The sequence below is a fragment of the Anomaloglossus baeobatrachus genome, chromosome 4 (genome assembly GCF_048569485.1).
Source record: "Anomaloglossus baeobatrachus isolate aAnoBae1 chromosome 4, aAnoBae1.hap1, whole genome shotgun sequence".
Lineage (NCBI taxonomy): Eukaryota > Metazoa > Chordata > Amphibia > Anura > Aromobatidae > Anomaloglossus > Anomaloglossus baeobatrachus.
This window is the reverse complement of record NC_134356.1, coordinates 428530399-428549615: the sequence shown is the minus strand read 5'-3', so window position 1 is coordinate 428549615 and position 19217 is coordinate 428530399. Positions and strand designations below refer to the sequence as shown.

At 44.9% G+C, this 19217-nt stretch overlaps 1 protein-coding gene across 1 annotated transcript in view; it reads right to left on the bottom strand.

The window, feature by feature from the left end:
• The window catches only part of LOC142302472 (uncharacterized), a 134216-nt gene that overhangs the window by 63652 nt on the left and 51347 nt on the right, over window positions 1–19217 (bottom strand). The window contains exon 9 of the mRNA XM_075343540.1: window positions 2954–3034. Coding sequence (XP_075199655.1) covers window positions 2954–3034 — 81 coding nt within the window. The remainder of the gene's footprint in view (window positions 1–2953; window positions 3035–19217) is intronic.

Genomic DNA, 19217 nt, shown 5'->3' with positions numbered 1-19217 from the left:
TGTGTTGCATATAGTGGCACAACAGATGAAACGGATCATACAAAACAATGCAATCTGCTTTTTTTTTTTCTTTACAGTTTTACCGGCGGCAGACTATTGTGAATAATCAGCTAATCACCCGGCCACCGGGTGATCAGATGATCGTTCACAATAGTCTGCCACCGGGTTATCAGCTGATCGCTCACAGCAGCCAGCCGCCGGGTGATCAGCTGATCGTTCGGCCAGCGAGAATGTGTGCGGGGTGCGGAGTGCGGGGTGAGTGGAGCCGAGCGGGGCCATGGCGCTGAGGATGTCAGTGTCGCGGGGACTGCATGGCTGGGGACAGGTGAGTGTGTGTGTGTGTGTGTGTGTGTGTGCGCGCGTGTGTCTGTGTGTGTGCGTGTGTACATGCGGAGTGGAGTGTGGGAGGGGGCGGAGCCGGGCGGGGAAGTGTCGGGCTCCCTGCACATGTAGCCAGGGTAAATATCGGGTAACTAAGCAAAGCACTTTGCTTGGTTACCCGATATTTACCTTGGTTACCAGCGTACACCACTTAGCGCTGGCTCCTTGCACACGTAGCCAAGGTAAATATCGGGTTACTAAGCAAAGCGCTTTGCTTAGTAACCCGATGTGTACCCTGGTTACGTATGCAGGGAGCCAGAGAGAGCATGCGTAGCAAAATCCTAAGGATTCTGCTGCTCAAAAAACATTACATGCGGCGCTTCATCCGCCCGGCGGAAGCAACGCAGCGTCGGCCAGCGGAAGCAACGCAGGTACTTCTGTCACAATCCGTCGTCCATACAAGTCTATGGGAAGCAGCGGAATCCTTTAACGGATTCCGCTGTTTTCCAAAATGGCGGATTGCAACTGAAGGAAAACAACGCAAGTGAGAAACTAGCCGTACACACCATAGAAAGACAAAACCTTCACTTTTACTTTCTTAAATATTCAAGGTTTTTTTTTAGCATTTTGGATTGACCAACAGCAGTGTAAATGTTCAACAATAAAAAAAATATAAATTGTCTAATAATTGTGCACGCAGTATAGAAGGTATAAAGATAAAAAGGTGTTGTTTTTCTTACTTATGTACTAGGGCATTTGGATTTAAAGGCCCATTGTATGGAGACATATTACATGACCTGTATTTGGGGACATTTAGTAAAGCACAACTACATGACAGGTTCCCTTCTCTTTTTTCAAGGAATTTAAGAACTTGATACAGCCCCTTTAAGCATAGTAAGACTGCAACAGAATGAACTGATCTGCTGCCCATATTTACTGTAATCCTATTTAACCCTTTCTATTTTTTTGAGCTTCTGGGTTTTTTTCCTCTTCTTCAAAATCCATACAAAATAGCCATATGAGAGCTTGTATTCTGTGAGACAAGCTGTAGTTTTTAACATCCAACTTATGTACCTGTAGTTTAAAACGTAGGATGCTCAGAAGAAAACCAAACAACTAATATTCACCTCACCGCCGACCTCTTCGGCCAAAGTCCGGTCCTCTTCTTTCCGCCATCGAATGCTGGATTTCCTACCTCTGCGCTATAGACCAGGTTTTCTGGCCGCATCCAAAACAGAAATAACTACCTATCATAATTTTGATTGGTCATCGTAAACATATGACACACAGTGAGACCCAGCCTTGATGCTGCTGGAAGTCCTGGCTTATAGTGAAGAGACTAGAGATGCAGCTTGCCCAACGACAGAAATAAGAGGAACAGACTGTCGGCAGTAGGGATGCCAGAGAGGTAAATGTTGACAAAAAAAAAAAATCCAAAAAAATAATACCTCTCCCCCCTGTTGCTCGCAATTCGGTCGTTTTCTTTCTGTCATAACATACCTCATCTCTAGGACCTACAGCTATATCCAGGCTCCAGAGGTCACTGCGTGTCATAAAATTTGACTTTGAAGTCGCTACCTTATGGCACGCAGCAACCTCCTGGATATGGCCATATGTCCTGGTCTATGGTGCAGAGACCAGAGATGCGGTGTGCGATGATGGAAAGAAGAGGATTGCATTCCCGGTGTGGAGCAGCGAGGCGGCCGGAGTGGTCAGCAGAGAGCTAAATATAAGTTGGACTTGAACCATAGGACAGGATCCTGTGAACATCTGATTGCAGTATATAGATAAAATGACACTCTCCTATGATGAACAGGAGGTCAAAAATGGCACCCCTGGGGGCCTCCAGCAGGCCCGTGGCTGCCATATTAAAATATCAGCCTCTCTTGGTTACCGATGTGAGCTGTTACACATGCGCATTAGCATTAACTCTGATTATCTCCTGCAGTCAGTGATGGATAGCGACATATAAGTGATTAAACGGCCGCAATCAGACCAACTGCTGCTACAGTAAGCTAATAACTGTTCATCACAGCCATCACCTACCAGGTATAATATGGACTTAGCTTCTGAGCCGCCTCCATAGACGCAGATTCGACATATGACATACCAGTATATCACATGTCAACAAGGGGTCAAACCACTTGCAGAGCATACAGATAGAAGCTACATTTACAAAGAGAATAGGTAGAAAAATGTCGGAGGAGATTAATCGAGCTAAATATGCTACAATATTGGCAATATTTGTAGCCCAAAAAATCTTTCATAATTTGCACTATAATTATTGTGAATTTTAGACACTTTCAGCGCCATGTCCAACAAGATAATGTAGCCTTGCCAAGAAGATTGTAATTTAGTAAAGGGGTGTTGTGATTTAGAATGCAACGCAGTACGTCATAAGAGGCGCCAAAATAGTTGTGCACATTTCTGGCACAGAGTAAGCCAACTAAAAGATGGTGTAAACTTCTAAAAATGTGACAGTTTTAACAAACAGCATGAACCTGTATTTTGATATATTTGGCGCATTTTAAGACTATCTATCCAAGTTAGTCCTGTCTAAAAATTAGACAAAATTGTTAAATATGCCCCATTATGTGTGTGATAACATTTTCCCAAATTATCTGCAATTTACCTCGGTCTTTTCCTTAATCAATCTGATAATGTTCATTGGAGCTGATATTCTTCTTGCTTCATCATAAACAGTGAGACCATTCTAAATTTGATGCAGAGAAATGCACTAATGAATTATTATATCTTTGCCAACACCGTTATTTAACCTTAACCCTACTCAAACAGTATAGTAGAAGCATTGGGGTTATAATAAATTGTCCCCCATTAAGGCCTTATTCACATGAGTAATTTTAATATTGGTTCATAAATCAAAAATATGGGGTTGCAGAATTTTTTTTCTATGTTTCCCAAAAGAAAATCTTATTAAAATATACACCAGGCTGTGAGTCTCCTTAAATCCAGCCAGGCTGGCGCAATTCGCAGGACTCCCTTCTAGTGGTCACATATTAAAGATCTGGCAGATGGACCAAAGACCTGCAAATTGGTTCTCCCATCTATAGTCCCTACCTAACTTCGGAAGTTGACACTATCTAGAGAACACAATTTCAGAATTTTCGCACATCTTTTAGCCACTGCCATACCCACTGAGTTTTGCCATAGGAAATAGTGAATGGCTTCCAAAGGCAACAGAAAACTGATCAGGTCACTTCTTTCAGCCACATGGCTTTTGAAGCCTCAAATGGTTTAAAGAATTTCGAAAATACAGAATATATACACAGAAAGTCATTTTGACATTGCAGTGTGTAATGTTTATTCTTTTAAACCATTCTTAAGAGCTTTTTCAGGAAGGTTCCTGAGTGGACTCACCTGAAAAAGACCAGTGTGCACATGTGCACATACCATTAGAAAAAAAACTGATAGGAATTAAAATTAAAAATAAGTAGGTAGGAATAGTCTTGAGGAAATGAATATACAGTAGGGGAAGTAGGGGAGATAAGTGGGCAATGAAAGGTGGGAGAACAGAGGAGACAACACCTAGATCAGGGGTCTCAAACTCGGCTGGGTGTATGGGCCGCACAGAGGAAAAAAAATAATTTGGGGGGCCGCATTCTTTGTAGGACAAAGTGACATTTTTATTGATACCATATATAATATATATTTTTTTTTTTTACACACCTTTGGATCACTGATTTTGAACATTTTCACTTGTTCATTATAGCAAACGTGCACATTCTTTGTTTAAATATAAACTTTTTTTTTTACATTTTATTCCTTTCTTGTAACTAATAGTCTTACAATTAGCACTATATAGAAATTTTGCCAACATCTTTTAGTAATGTACCCATATTGTTGTAACGTGCCCATCCTTTTCCCCTTGTAGTATTGTGCCCCATCCCACAGTAATGTGCTCATCCTTGTCCCCTTGTAGTATTGTACCCCATCCTAGTCCTTATCCCACAGTAATGTGCTCATCCTTGTCCCCTTGTAGTATTGTACCCCATCCTGGTCCCAATCCCACAGTAATGTGCTCATCCTTGTCCCCATCCTAAAGTAATGTTCCCCATCCTTGTCCCCATTTTGTAGTAATGTGTTCATCCTTGTCCCCATGTTATAGTAATTTGTTCATCCTTGTCCCCATCCTATAGTAATGTCCCCATTCTATAGTAATGTGTCCATCCTTGTCCCCCATCTTATAGTAATGTTCCCCATCCTTGTCCCCTTGTAGCAATGTCCCCATCCTATACTACTGTCCCCATTCTATAGTAATGTCCCCAGCATTATCCCTATTCTATAGTAATGTTTCCCATCCTTGTACCCTTGGAGTAATGTCCCTATCCTACAGTAATGTGCCGACCTTGTCCCCATTCTGTAGTAATGTCCCCATCCTATAGTACTGTGCCCATCCTAGTCCCCATCCTATAGTACTGTGCCCACCTTGTCCCCATTCTACAGTCATGTGCCCATCCTAGTCCCTATCCTATAGTAATGTGCCCATCCTAGTCCCCTCCCCATCCTATAGTAATGTCCCCATACTATAGTAATAATGTCCCCATCCAATAGTATTGTGCCCATCCTTGTAATGTCCCAATCCTATAGTAATGTCCCCAGCCTTATCCCCATCCCATAGTAATGTGCGCACTTAGTCCCCATCCTGTACTAATGGGTCAGCACTCAGCAGCTCCCCTCACCAGGCTTCCACAGACGCCGGAACGAAGCAGAGGGGAGTGGTCTGCGGCCCCAGATCCACAGTGATTGGAGAGATCGGTCACAAAGCCGGTCTCTCCAATCAGAGCTAGGGGCAGGGGTGAAACACAGGTCACCCAGCTCTGGCCAATGATCGGTGCTACAGCTGCACTGATCTTGGCTGGATTTCAATGTTTCAGCGATTTTCAATGACTGAAACATTAGTGGCTGTGATTGGCTGAGCGGCGTTCATCAGCCAATCACAGCCTCCGTAGGTCCGGGGAGGGCACACCACCCCTCCTGAGGTCCCCTTCTCCTCGAATGTAATGCAGCAATCGTAGCCACCGGGGCTGCGATTTCGCCATGACGTACTGGGTACGTCATGGGTCCTTAAGTACCAGGGAGCCATAACGTACCCAGTACGTCATAGGTCGCTAAGGGGTTAACGTCCAACACACACACACACACACACACACACACCAGTCTTCTCACCTGTCCCGTGCTCCCTCCGCTGCCTCATGTCTGCTTCGTGCGGCCCCTCAGGCCCGTGCCCCCGTTTACTATTGCGGCAGGTGCAGTGTCACTATCAGTGATTTATGTGAGATGATTGTATTGCCTGCGCGAGAGCGCAGCACCGTCAACACATTCATCTGACATAAAGTGCAGACAGTGGCTGTGGCCCCTGCATCTGCCACGATAGTGAACAGGGGCACGGGCCTGGGGGCTGCACGAACTACCCTGAGGGGCCGCATGCGGCCCACGGGCTGCGTGTTTGAGACCCCTGGCCTAGATGAACACCCAAAGTTTAAGAGTTTAAGTCGAGAAGAAATTACGGTATAGTAAATTTTAGCATGCTACTGTATACATTATCCCTGTAGTATGGCAGTCAGCAGCCCGAGAATGCCAAGGGTGTAACACCAAAAGCATCATTTTCTGTTATTGAGGTAGTCAGTCAATCATCTAATAGAGGGTCATTAGGATATCAAATTATTGAGAAAGGAAATACAGTGGATATATTTGATGAATACCATAAGATTTTCTGGAATTAAAGTAGTTTTCCATTACTTTTACACTGATAGTATGTCCTTTCACTGACTGGATGTGATGAGTTGCGAGCTAGGTACTGCACAATTGCCTCTATTTTACGGAATAAGGGCTTATTCAGACGTCCGATTTTTGTGTACAAGTGTCATCTGTGCTACATTGTAGTTTATACTGTGTATAATAAGGCAGTGTTATTTCTTTACTAGTAGTGATGAGCGAACCCGTAATGTAAAGTTTGGGGTCTGTGCATGGACCCCAGACACGGACTTCTCAGGGAAGTCTGTATTAGGCTATGTGCTCACAGGAGTTAGTACCTGCGGATATATCCGCAGGTACATCCGCAGGTTTCCCGCAGCTGCCCCCCGAAATCCGGAGTTATTTTTAGCTGCGGTAGTACAGCGAAATAGCTGCGGTAAATCTGCGGGCATTCGTGCGTCTTACCTGCCTCTATCTCCATAGTGGAGGGCCGGGATTTCTGCAGGTAATTCTGCAGAAATAATCGACATGCAATTACGTGCGGCTGCGGGACATCCGCAGCATATTCCGCAGCTGCACGTATCCGCAGCATGGACACAGCAGTCCCCATGTCCCATAGGATAACATGGGGAGTGTCTGTACATGCTGAAACCTGCGGATTTATCTGGAAAATCCAGAAAATCCGCGGATTTTCCGCAGATAAATCAGCAGGTTTAATTTCCTGTGGGCACATAGCCTTAGGCGGCCTCTGCACGTTGCGACATCGCAAGCCGATGCTGCGATGTCGCACGCGATAGTCCTCGCCCCCGTCGCAGGTACGATATCTTGTGATAGCTGGCGTAGCGAAAATTATCGCTACGCCAGCTTCACATGCACTCACCTGCCCTGCGACCGTCGCTCTGGCTGGCGACCCGCCTCCTTCCTAAGGGGGCGGGCCGTGAGGCGTCACAGCGACGTCACACGGCAGGCGGCCAATAGCGGCGGAGATGAGCAGGATGTAAACATCCCGCCCACCTCCTTCCTTCCGTATAGCCGCTGGCGGTTGGTAAGGAGATGTTCCTCGCTCCTGCGGCTTCGCACACAGAGATGTGTGCTGCCGCAGGAACGAGGAACAGCATCGTACCTGTCGCGGCAGCGTAATTATGAAAAAGTCGGAGCCTGCACCGATGATACGATAACGATTCTTTTGCGCTCATTAATCGTATCATCTAGGATTTACACACAACGATGTCGAAAGTGACGCCGGATGTGCGTCACTTTCGATTTGACCCCACCGACATCGCACGTGCGATGTTGCAACGTGCAAAGCCGCCCTTACTGTTCGGGTTCGGCCACCCGGATAAAAAAAAATAAGCAAAAAAATAGGAAAATAGAGATTAAAGCAGGAGCATTATACTTACTGAGTCTCCCGCTGGCTGTCAAACTGCTTCCCGGTCTGCTCATTAGATCACATGCATATTCACTGCTTGCCATGTCCAACGTCTGTGACAGCGTCTCTGATTGGCTGCAGTCAAACTGCAGGCGTGCAAGCGAGTGACTGGTTGCCCTCACAGAGGCTGCCTGAGTTCCATAATAAAGTGTAAAAATAAATTAAAAAAATTACGTAGGGTCCACTGTATATTGATATCCAGCACAGATAAAGCAGAAGGCTACAGGCTATATTTCCCAGCTGTGTGAGTTATCTTGGCTGTGTATCAAAATACAAGCTAACCCAAGCGGCTTTTTTGGTCCCCCCCCAATTATGATACTCAGACAAGATAAAGCCGACAGCTGGGGGCATGTTGTCTCAGGCTGGTGAGGCTCATGGTTATTGGGTTCCCCTAGCCTAAAAATAGTAGCCTGCAGCCGCCCAGAATTGTTGCATCCATTAGATGCGACAATTCTGGCGCTTTACCCAGTTCATCCAAATTGCCCTATTGCGGAGACAATCATGGTAATATAAAAGGTGGATGGCAGCTGTGATTTGTTAAAAATCACAGCTGCCACTAAGCCCTGGATTAGTAATGGGAAGTGGTCTATGAGACCACCCCATTACTAATCCTATAAATAAAAAGCAATGAACACAATCATACGAAAATCCTTTATTTAATTTAAAAAAACAAACACTCTCTTTCTCCACTTTATTAATCCCCAAAACACCTTGGTCCGAAGTAATCCACAATATGATTTTCCACGACAATCCCGGCTCTGCTACATACTGAAGTCGCAGCGTGTGGGCTCATTAGAGAAAAAGACCGCCCACTGCAGCCTCAGGCAGAGAATGACTAAACCGCAGCTGTGAGCAGTGACGTCATTGAGTTTACCTGTGGTCACGGCTAGAAATTTTCCACGGTACCCCACCTGTGACCACAGGTAAACACACCTCAGGTGAAGTCATTGAACTTAGTGACCTCACGTCAAGTAAATTCATTAAGTTCAATAAGACATGCATCTCCTGGCAGAAAACTGAGGGTTTTTTTTATCCAAGAAATGCAGATTTGAAGCTGGAATTTATACACCAAATTCCTGAACCAATACTGCATCTCCTGGCAAAAAACGCATCAAAATGCTATGCGGTTTTGATGTGTTTTTTGTCAGGTGATGTAGATTTCTGAACCAGACATTTCTAAAAATTTGCATCTCCTGGCAGAACACCGCACCAAAATGGTGTCAAAACTGCAGTTTTTGTGCGGCTATCCTCCAGGAGATGCAGATTTGGTGCTGGAATTTGTACACCAAATTCCTGCACCAAATCTGCATCTTTTGGCAAAAAAGCTGCAGGTCTCATTGAGTTCAATGAGTTCAACTGCGATCACAAGTGGGATACCGTGAGAACCTCCAGTTGTGACCTCAGGTAACCTCAATGACATCACCGCTCACCGCTACAGATCAGTCAGTGTCTGCCTGGAGCCACAGTGGGCGGTCATGTTTTCTAATGTGCCCACACGCTGGGACTTCAGTATGTAGCCAAATGTAGCAAATTCTAAACCAGTAGGTATCAGAGAAAAATTCCAACATGTACAGTTAATGCAGATATAGCAACATGTGAAGATAAAACTTAACCTTTAATTGGGTATATTAAAAATACCATAAATATAGTGATCCCAACACCAATAAAAACCAGAAAAAATGTTGAGGCCAATTGGTTCATGTATTCATGGCGTCAACATATTTCAAAGTACAGGGGTACGAATCAAGCGTCACCCCTTACCAACGGCACGGGAAGAAAACCTCGTATGTCAATAACTGTTAGTGGCACCACCAGCAAGCTAAATTAATTGGTAGACATATATAGCTTGCCGAACATGTATGTGATCACCATGGGGATAATATGCCACTAGACTCAATCGGTACTAATGCCCGAAGGCATGAATGAGTGTGATTATTTGCCCAGCTAATTATGCATATGCGACATGCCATCAAGGGAAAATTTAAACATAAATCATCACCTGACCCAATCGGTGTTAGTGCCAAAAGACAAGGGTGAAATGCAGTCTTTCACCCAGCTGATCATACATGTACAATAAACCATAGGAGGGACGAATTAAGCAGAGACATGTATCGTTAGTAATAATATCCATGGAGGACTGTCTGACCAGATCGATCTATGGTCGCGCTATATTGATGACATATTCGTCATATGGCGCGGCACCCAGGACGATCTGGCGACCTTTGTTAACCAATTGAACAGCAACGAGATAGGCCTCCGCTTCACATACGAGGCGGACCCTGTCTCTTTGCCGTTCTTGGATGTCCTCATCAGTAAGACGAGAGATGGCACCCTGAGCACGTCTACCTATAGGAAGCCAACTGCCACTAATTCCCTCCTGAGATGGGACAGCAACCATCCGGCTTCCCTCAGGAGGGGAATCCCTAAGGGACAATACTACAGAATTCGCCGGAACTGCTCTGATGAGGCCTCATTCATGACGCAAGCGAATGATCTTAGGAGGCGTTTTCTTGATCGTGGCTATCCTGGAAAGGTGTTGAGTCAGGCTTTCAAAGAGGCAAGATCTAAGACCCGATCTGATTTATTAAAACCATCCAGGAAAGATACTGGTGATTCCGTCACAAGATTCATCACTACGTTTTCCAATGGGGCTCATCTTGTCAGAAACATTTTTGAAAGACATTGGTCAATCCTGACAATGGACAAGGACCTGAAAACATCAGTAGGTCCCTATCCTCAAGTCACATATCGGAGAGGCAGATCTCTAGGTGATAGATTGGTCCACAGCCATTTTGTGGCACCAAAGCAAGAGACCTGGCTCAGATCCAATTTGAAGGGATGCCACAGATGTGGTGATTGCGTGTCATGCTCGTCTGTCTCACCAGGCAAGACTTTCTTGTCAAATGTTACTCAGGAATCATTTACTATCCGTGATTTCATCAATTGCCGGAAGGGCGTTGTCTACAAGGCCACATGCGCATGCGGACTCGAATATGTCGGCAAGACAAGGAGGGAGTTCCGCAGGCGCATTGGGGACCACATGGGGGACATTGAACATGACAGGGACACCTCCTTGGCACGTCATGTCAATGTCTCCCATGGTGGGAAAAAAGACGTCATTAAGTTTATCGGCATTGAAAAAATTGAGAAACCGGTTAGAGGGGGTGACTGGGACCGTTTGATCCTACAAAAAGAGGCAAGATGGATCTTCCGTCTCAATACGGTCTCCCCCTCCGGTTTGAATGAACAACTGAACTATGGCTGTTTTATTTAGTTCCTTGTCCCTTCACCCTCTTTCACTTGTCTGTTTAGCCCCCCATTTAGTATTCTAGTAAGTGCCATTTCAATTCCCTTATCAGGATGTTCCTTCCTGATACCTTTTTGGGACAAATCAATTACCTGACTGCTTCTGCAAGTCACTTTACATGACTTTTTCTCTCATCAATATGAGTTTAGTGATTCCTTTTATGCCCCCCCCCCCTCCTCCCCCCCCCCTTTATTTTTCCATTACATTTCTGGACAGTTACATTGTATTGGAATTATCATTTCATTCAGGCAATTATGTTGGACTACACCCACTGATCCATAATTAATATGTTCTGTCGTGGACACTTCCACTTATTGTATACATTATCCAGTGTTTAATGTTACCTCACTTCATGAATGAATTTCATATGAGCGATCCGAACTTATATAAGTTTGAATAGACGGGTTGTATATGAACTTCCATCCCCTTTTCTCAAATTGCGGTTCTGCACTTTTTGTCTCCATTTACAATGTAGCAGGACGTCTGTAGTATATACTTATACGTGGAAATAACTGTGCTGAATAATCTCTTTCCGTGAATGATAATGTTTTGATTGGCCAGAGGTCTGATTTTGCACACGCCCCCCTTTTGTCATGTGACTATTACATAGCCCCTGACAGGGATAATTATGTGCTTTATTTGTCTGATCGCCACTGCATGACAAGTACCTAGTACGTCATGTTGGTTAGTACGGATCTGACATCTTGGAGACGCGTATGACGCCTCCTTTTTCCTCCACTGAGTTACTGCACTCTTTGTGATTGTTCACGTGACCGGGGAACCAGGAAATCCTGCGTTCCACCGGCCAGTCACCAGCTGATGATGCGCGTCCAGTTTTCTGTGACGCGATCTGCGTCATCCTCCCACGTGTCTTCCACTCACATGACTACTCATGTGACTGGACAACCAGGAAGTATTCTACCGCTTGATCACTAAAGGACAATGAACGTTCTATTCAGAGATCCGGTAAGAACGATGTTCACACAATAAAGCTCATACAGCAGTACATATGTTGAGACATTCTGAACTTTACTATTTATTTTGATCGCTCTCCTGGATCATTTCCACATGGGTTAACTCTATGTGCAATCCGGGTTTTCCCTATTACTGTGATATCATCTACATGATTAAGTAGGGCGGGGCTTGTTAATCCGGGGGGTGGGACTAAGTCCCCTTTTTTAACCTCAGTACATCACACATCCTCAGGGATACCAGGCCGTATAGGTTAGAGCTCTGTGTTGAGCCACCGCTGAAGTCACAGGTGTTTCATGCCTCCCCTGATGAACAGACATTGAGAAACGCGTCGGGGGTCACCTGTTTTTGTTCACCAAGGGTCAGCCACAACAGGGCCAGCTGTGGACTGCCCTTGTAAGGGCGGGAGTCATTGTGCATAATTAAAGGGTCAGTTGAATCCCAAACAGGGCTGGTGACCAAGCCATGACTCCCTCCGTGCCGGTACGTGGACCAAACAACACGGGAGAACCTTGATCCATCCACGGGACGAAGGAATTGGGTGAGACTGTTCCACTCAAAGTGGCCTTGACTTTGTGTCGTTTTTTCTGCTTATATGCTTTTCGTTGGTATCTAGCATATGATATCCATTTGGGAGTCAGCATCCTTTGGATATTATTACTAACGATACATGTCTCTGCTTAATTCGTCCCTCCTATGGTTTATTGTACATGTATGATCAGCTGGGTGAAAGACTGCATTTCACCCTTGTCTTTTGGCACTAACACCGATTGGGTCAGGTGATGATTTATGTTTAAATTTTCCCTTGATGGCATGTCGCATATGCATAATTAGCTGGGCAAATAATCGCACTCATTCATGCCTTCGGGCATTAGTACCGATTGAGTCTAGTGGCATATTATCCCCATGGTGATCACATACATGTTCGGCAAGCTATATATGTCTACCAATTAATTTAGCTTGCTGGTGGTGCCACTAACAGTTATTGACATACGAGGTTTTCTTCCCGTGCCGTTGGTAAGGGGTGACGCTTGATTCGTACCCCTGTACTTTGAAATATGTTGACGCCATGAATACATGAACCAATTGGCCTCAACATTTTTTCTGGTTTTTATTGGTGTTGGGATCACTATATTTATGGTATTTTTAATATACCCAATTAAAGGTTAAGTTTTATCTTCACATGTTGCTATATCTGCATTAACTGTACATGTTGGAATTTTTCTCTGATACCTACTGGTTTAGAATTTGCTACATTTGGATATTGAACACATTGACATGGCTAGTTTCCTCTCTGGGGAGTTTAGTACGGATCAGTGGCTTGAGGACGCAAAGGGGGTCTTTTCGGACAAAGGCACCATACCTAAAAAATACACACCCACTCTAAATGGTGCGTTTAGAGATCTGACCAAAATATACAAAGAACAAATAATCTCCTGGTGGGAAGTACAAAGCCTGGAGACTTACATTAGAGAAGGAATAGTGCCTAGAGGTCTGCGGATCACCCTTAACCCGGGAAACAGATTCAGAGCCCCTGATTTTATAAAGAATTGGGAGAGGGAAGCAACTAACTGTGCCCTCAGATTGATGAAGCTTCTCTTGGATGAGGAGAAACAAAATTTATTGGGTCTTAATGATAGTCTGAGAGAACAGATATCCATAGTCAAGAAATATTCTGGTGAGACCGACTTCCCTAAAAAAGAGACTAACTTACAAAATACGATTGAGCATTTTCAGTACCTGATCAAGGATCGTAAGCATAAACAATATATGCGTGACACCCAAGATTTTCGCGAGAATAAAGCATATCTTTTTCTGACGAATAAGACTCTCCAACCTCAGCAACATCTTGATATCTCCTCCACTGACACTGAAATATCCGATTGTGAACAAGGAGGTGGGTGACATAACTTTCGCGGTAGAAACAAGAATAGAGGGAGAGGTCGTGGACAGAGAGGGAGATCTCAACCTTCATATAGTACCAATTTTTTAGACAACGCTTATCCCCTGAGGAGCCGAATGGGTGTGACGAGGGGTCCAGAACAAGCGTAGGCCCCAGAGTCATTAACCTATCATCCCGACCTCTTAGTGGAACTGAGATAGCGGTCTTAGAAAGGGGGCTCTCTTTCGTCCCTACAACTGACTTTGACCTTTTTTCTTGTATTAAAGACTTAAATCTTTTTGCACGTAAGTTGAAATGGAGGAAGTTCTTCCACATGGAAGATAATAAATTAAGTGAAGAACTAGGTATTCCTCCAGATATGCTGCCTGATGTCAGACTGTTGGAGGGTCTTTCTGATATGAATCCTAATCTTTCCGGACAGGGTCCCTTTTCAGTGTTTAAAAAGAAAAGTATTAAAATGCCACCGGTGCAGAAGGACATGTCGACAGTAGACATTTTCGTCAATTTAGTATCTAGAGATCTAAAAATAATGAGCGAACAAGATATTTTCACTCATTACAACTGCACCAAAGAAGAGATCATGGCCATACGCACTTTGGAGCAGGACCGCCACGTTGTCATTAAACCCTCTGACAAGGGGGGCAACGTGGTCGTCCTTGACCCAGCACAGTATCTTGCAATGTGCCATGATCTTCTCTCAGACAAGGAGGGATATGCTGTCCTGAGAGACAATCCTACAACTTCCCTGCTGTCTGGGTTGAAAAATCTTTTGGATCAGGGTCTTGCCGATAAGGTAATAGACAAGAAGGAACATCAATTCCTGTTGCCGGACCACCCTATCATGGCAACCTTCTACGGCCTGCCCAAGATCCATAAGGGACTCAGTCCGTTAAAGGGCAGACCAATCGTCTCCGGTATTGGCGGGATATGTCAGAATCTTGGGTCGTATGTAGACGTTATTTTGAGACCTTTCGTGGAATCACTACCGTCTTACACAAGGGACACCACCGACCTTCTCTTGAAACTAGATGGGGTCTCTGTAAGGGAAGGTGATATTCTAGTGAGCATTGATGTTGAGGCGCTTTATTCCTCAATCCCGCACCACATGGGACTTAGGGCAGTAAAGCATTACCTCTCTACGAGAGGCTGCCAATATCAGCTCCATAATGAATTTGTGCTGAAAGCATTGGAATTCTGTTTGAGGAATAATATCTTCACCTTCAATGGGAGGTTCTATCACCAGCTCAGGGGCACCGCGATGGGGAGCCCTTGTGCTCCCTCGTACGCTAATTTGCTCCTGGGCTGGTGGGAGGAGACTGTTGTCTTCTCCGAGGAGGGTGGTGATGGAGGACTGTCTAACCAGATCGATCTATGGTCGCGCTATATTGATGACATATTCGTCATATGGCGTGGCACCCAGGACGATCTGGCGACCTTTGTTAATCAATTGAACAGCAACGAGATAGGCCTCCGCTTCACATACGAGGCGGACCCTGTCTCTTTGCCGTTCTTGGATGTCCTCATCAGTAAGACGAGAGATGGCACCCTGAGCACGTCTACCTATAGGAAGCCAACTGCCACTAATTCCCTCCTGAGATGGGACAGCAACCATCCGGCTCCCCTCAGGAGGGGAATCCCTAAGGGACAATACTACAGAATTCGCCGGAACTGCTCTGATGAGGCCTCATTCATGACGCAAGCGAATGATCTTACGAGGCGTTTTCTTGATCATGGCTATCCTGGAAAGGTGTTGAGTCAGGCTTTCAAAGAGGCAAGATCTAAGACCCGATCTGATTTATTAAAACCATCCAGGAAAGATACTGGTGATTCCGTCACAAGATTCATCACTACGTTTTCCAATGGGGCTCATCTTGTCAGAAACATTTTTGAAAGACATTGGTCAATCCTGACAATGGACAAGGACCTGAAAACATCAGTAGGTCCCTATCCTCAAGTCACATATCGGAGAGGCAGATCTCTAGGTGATAGATTGGTCCACAGCCATTTTGTGGCACCAAAGCAAGAGACCTGGCTCAGATCCAATTTGAAGGGATGCCACAGATGTGGTGATTGCGTGTCATGCTCGTCTGTCTCACCAGGCAAGACTTTCTTGTCAAATGTTACTCAGGAATCCTTTACTATCCGTGATTTCATCAATTGCCGGACAAAGGGCGTTGTCTACAAGCCCACATGCGCATGCGGACTCGAATATGTCGGCAAGACAAGGAGGGAGTTCCGCAGGCGCATTGGGGACCACATGGGGGACATTGAACATGACAGGGACACCTCCTTGGCACGTCATGTCAATGTCTCCCATGGTGGGAAAAAAGACGTCATTAAGTTTATCGGCATTGAAAAAATTGAGAAACCGGTTAGAGGGGGTGACTGGGACCGTTTGATCCTACAAAAAGAGGCAAGATGGATCTTCCGTCTCAATACGGTCTCCCCCTCCGGTTTGAATGAACAACTGAACTATGGCTGTTTTATTTAGTTCCTTGTCCCTTCACCCTCTTTCACTTGTCTGTTTAGCCCCCCATTTAGTATTCTAGTAAGTGCCATTTCAATTCCCTTATCAGGATGTTCCATCCTGATACCTTTTTGGGACAAATCAATTACCTGACTGCTTCTGAAAGTCACTTTACATCACTTTTTCTCTCATCAATATGAGTTTAGTGATTCCTTTTATGCCCCCCCCCTCCCTTTATTTTTCCATTACATTTCTGGACAGTTACATTGTATTGGAATTATCATTTCATTCAGGCAATTATGTTGGACTACACCCACTGATCCATAATTAATATGTTCTGTCGTGGACACTTCCACTTATTGTATACATTATCCAGTGTTTAATGTTACCTCACTTCATGAATGAATTTCATATGAGCGATCCGAACTTATATAAGTTTGAATAGACGGGTTGTATATGAACTTCCATCCCCTTTTCTCAAATTGCGGTTCTGCACTTTTTGTCTCCATTTACAATGTAGCAGGACGTCTGTAGTATATACTTATACGTGGAAATAACTGTGCTGAATAATCTCTTTCCGTGAATGATAATGTTTTGATTGGCCAGAGGTCTGATTTTGCACACGCCCCCCTTTTGTCATGTGACTATTACATAGCCCCTGACAGGGATAATTATGTGCTTTATTTGTCCGATCGCCACTGCATGACAAGTACCTAGTACGTCATGTTGGTTAGTACGGATCTGACATCTTGGAGACGCGTATGACGCCTCCTTTTTCCTCCACTGAGTTACTGCACTCTTTGTGATTGTTCACGTGACCGGGGAACCAGGAAGTCCTGCGTTCCACCGGCCAGTCACCAGCTGATGATGCGCGTCCAGTTTTCTGTGACGCGATCTGCGTCATCCTCCCACGTGTCTTCCACTCACATGACTACTCATGTGACTGGACAACCAGGAAGTATTCTACCGCTTGATCACTAAAGAACAATGAACGTTCTATTCAGAGATCCGGTAAGAACGATGTTCACACAATAAAGCTCATACAGCAGTACATATGTTGAGACATTCTGAACTTTACTATTTATTTTGATCGCTCTACTGGATTATTTCCACATGGGTTAACTCTATGTGCAATCCGGGTTTTCCCTATTACTGTGATATCATCTGCATGATTAAGTAGGGCGGGGCTTGTTAATCCGGGGGGTGGGACTAAGTCCCCTTTTTTAACCTCAGTACATCACACATCCTCAGGGATACCAGGCCGTATAGGTTAGAGCTCTGTGTTGAGCCACCGCTGAAGTCACAGGTGTTTCATGCCTCCCCTGATGAACAGACATTGAGAAACGCGTCGGGAGTCACCTGTTTTTGTTCACCAAGGGTCAGCCACAACAGGGCCAGCTGTGGACTGCCCTTGTAAGGGCGGGAGTCATTGTGCATAATTAAAGGGTCAGTTGAATCCCAAACAGGGCTGGTGACCAAGCCATGACGCCCTCCGTGCCGGCACGTGGACCAAACAACACGGGAGAACCTTGATCCATCCACGGGACGAAGGAATTGGGTGAGACTGTTCCACTCAAAGTGGCCTTGACTTTGTGTCGTTTTTTCTGCTTATATGCTTTTCGTTGGTATCTAGCATATGATATCCATTTGGGAGTCAGCATCCTTTGGATATTATTACTAACGATACATGTCTCTGCTTAATTCATCCCTCCTATGGTTTATTGTACATGTATGATCAGCTGGGTGAAAGACTGCATTTCACCCTTGTCTTTTGGCACTAACACCGATTGGGTCAGGTGATGATTTATGTTTAAATTTTCCCTTGATGGCATGTCGCATATGCATAATTAGCTGGGCAAATAATCGCACTCATTCATGCCTTCGGGCATTAGTACCGATTGAGTCTAGTGGCATATTATCCCCATGGTGATCACATACATGTTCGGCAAGCTATATATGTCTACCAATTAATTTAGCTTGCTGGTGGTGCCACTAACAGTTATTGACATACGAGGTTTTCTTCCCGTGCCGTTGGTAAGGGGTGACGCTTGATTCGTACCCCTGTACTTTGAAATATGTTGACGCCATGAATACATGAACCAATTGGCCTCAACATTTTTTCTGGTTTTAATTGGTGTTGGGATCACTATATTTATGGTATTTTTAATATACCCAATTAAAGGTTAAGTTTTATCTTCACATGTTGCTATATCTGACTTCAGTATGTAGCAGAGCTGGGATCATCGTGAGACCTCGTGTGGCTTACATCAGAACTGGGTGTTTGAGGGGTTAATAAACTGGAGAAAGAGGTTGGGTTTTTTGGTATTTTATTTCAAATTAAGAATCTTTTCAGTGTTTGTGTTTATTTCTTCTTTCAGGATTAGTAATGGGGTGGTCTCATAGATCCCTCCCCATTGCTAATCCAAGGATTAGTGACAGATGTGATTTTTGACAATCACAGCTGTCATTAACCTTTTATATTACCCCAATTGCCACTGCACCAGGGCAGGGAGATGAGCCGGGTAAAGCGCCGGAATTGTCACATCTAATGGCTGCGACAATTCCAGGGAGGCTGCAGGCTGTTATTTTTAGCCTGGGGGACCCAATAACCAAGGGCCTCCCCAGTGTGAGAATACCAGCCCCCAGCTATCCACTTTATATTGGCTGGGTATCAGAATTTGGGAGGACCGCATGCTGTTTTTTCAAATGGTTTATTTAAATAATTTTTTTAAAAAGCCGCATGGGGTCCCTCCTATTTTGATACACCGCCAGGTTAACATGGGCAGCTGGGGCTGCAGTCTGCTTTATCTGTGCTGGCTATCAATATACGTGGACCTCAAGTCATTTTTTTCCAATGATTTATTTATTTTTACACTCCACAACCAATCACAGATGCAGCCAGTCTGACTGCTACAAATCACATGCTGTCACAGACAGGGTGTTACGTCACCATCGGAGTCCGCTCCAGCGACTTCTGCTCCGATCACCAGTCAACGCCGTGTTCCTGCCGTGGATAGTGCTGGTGATGGGAGAGGAGTCGATGCCAGCGGCACCGGTGGGCGCAGGCTCCGATCATCCACTGGGCTAGGTTATCTTGGGATCT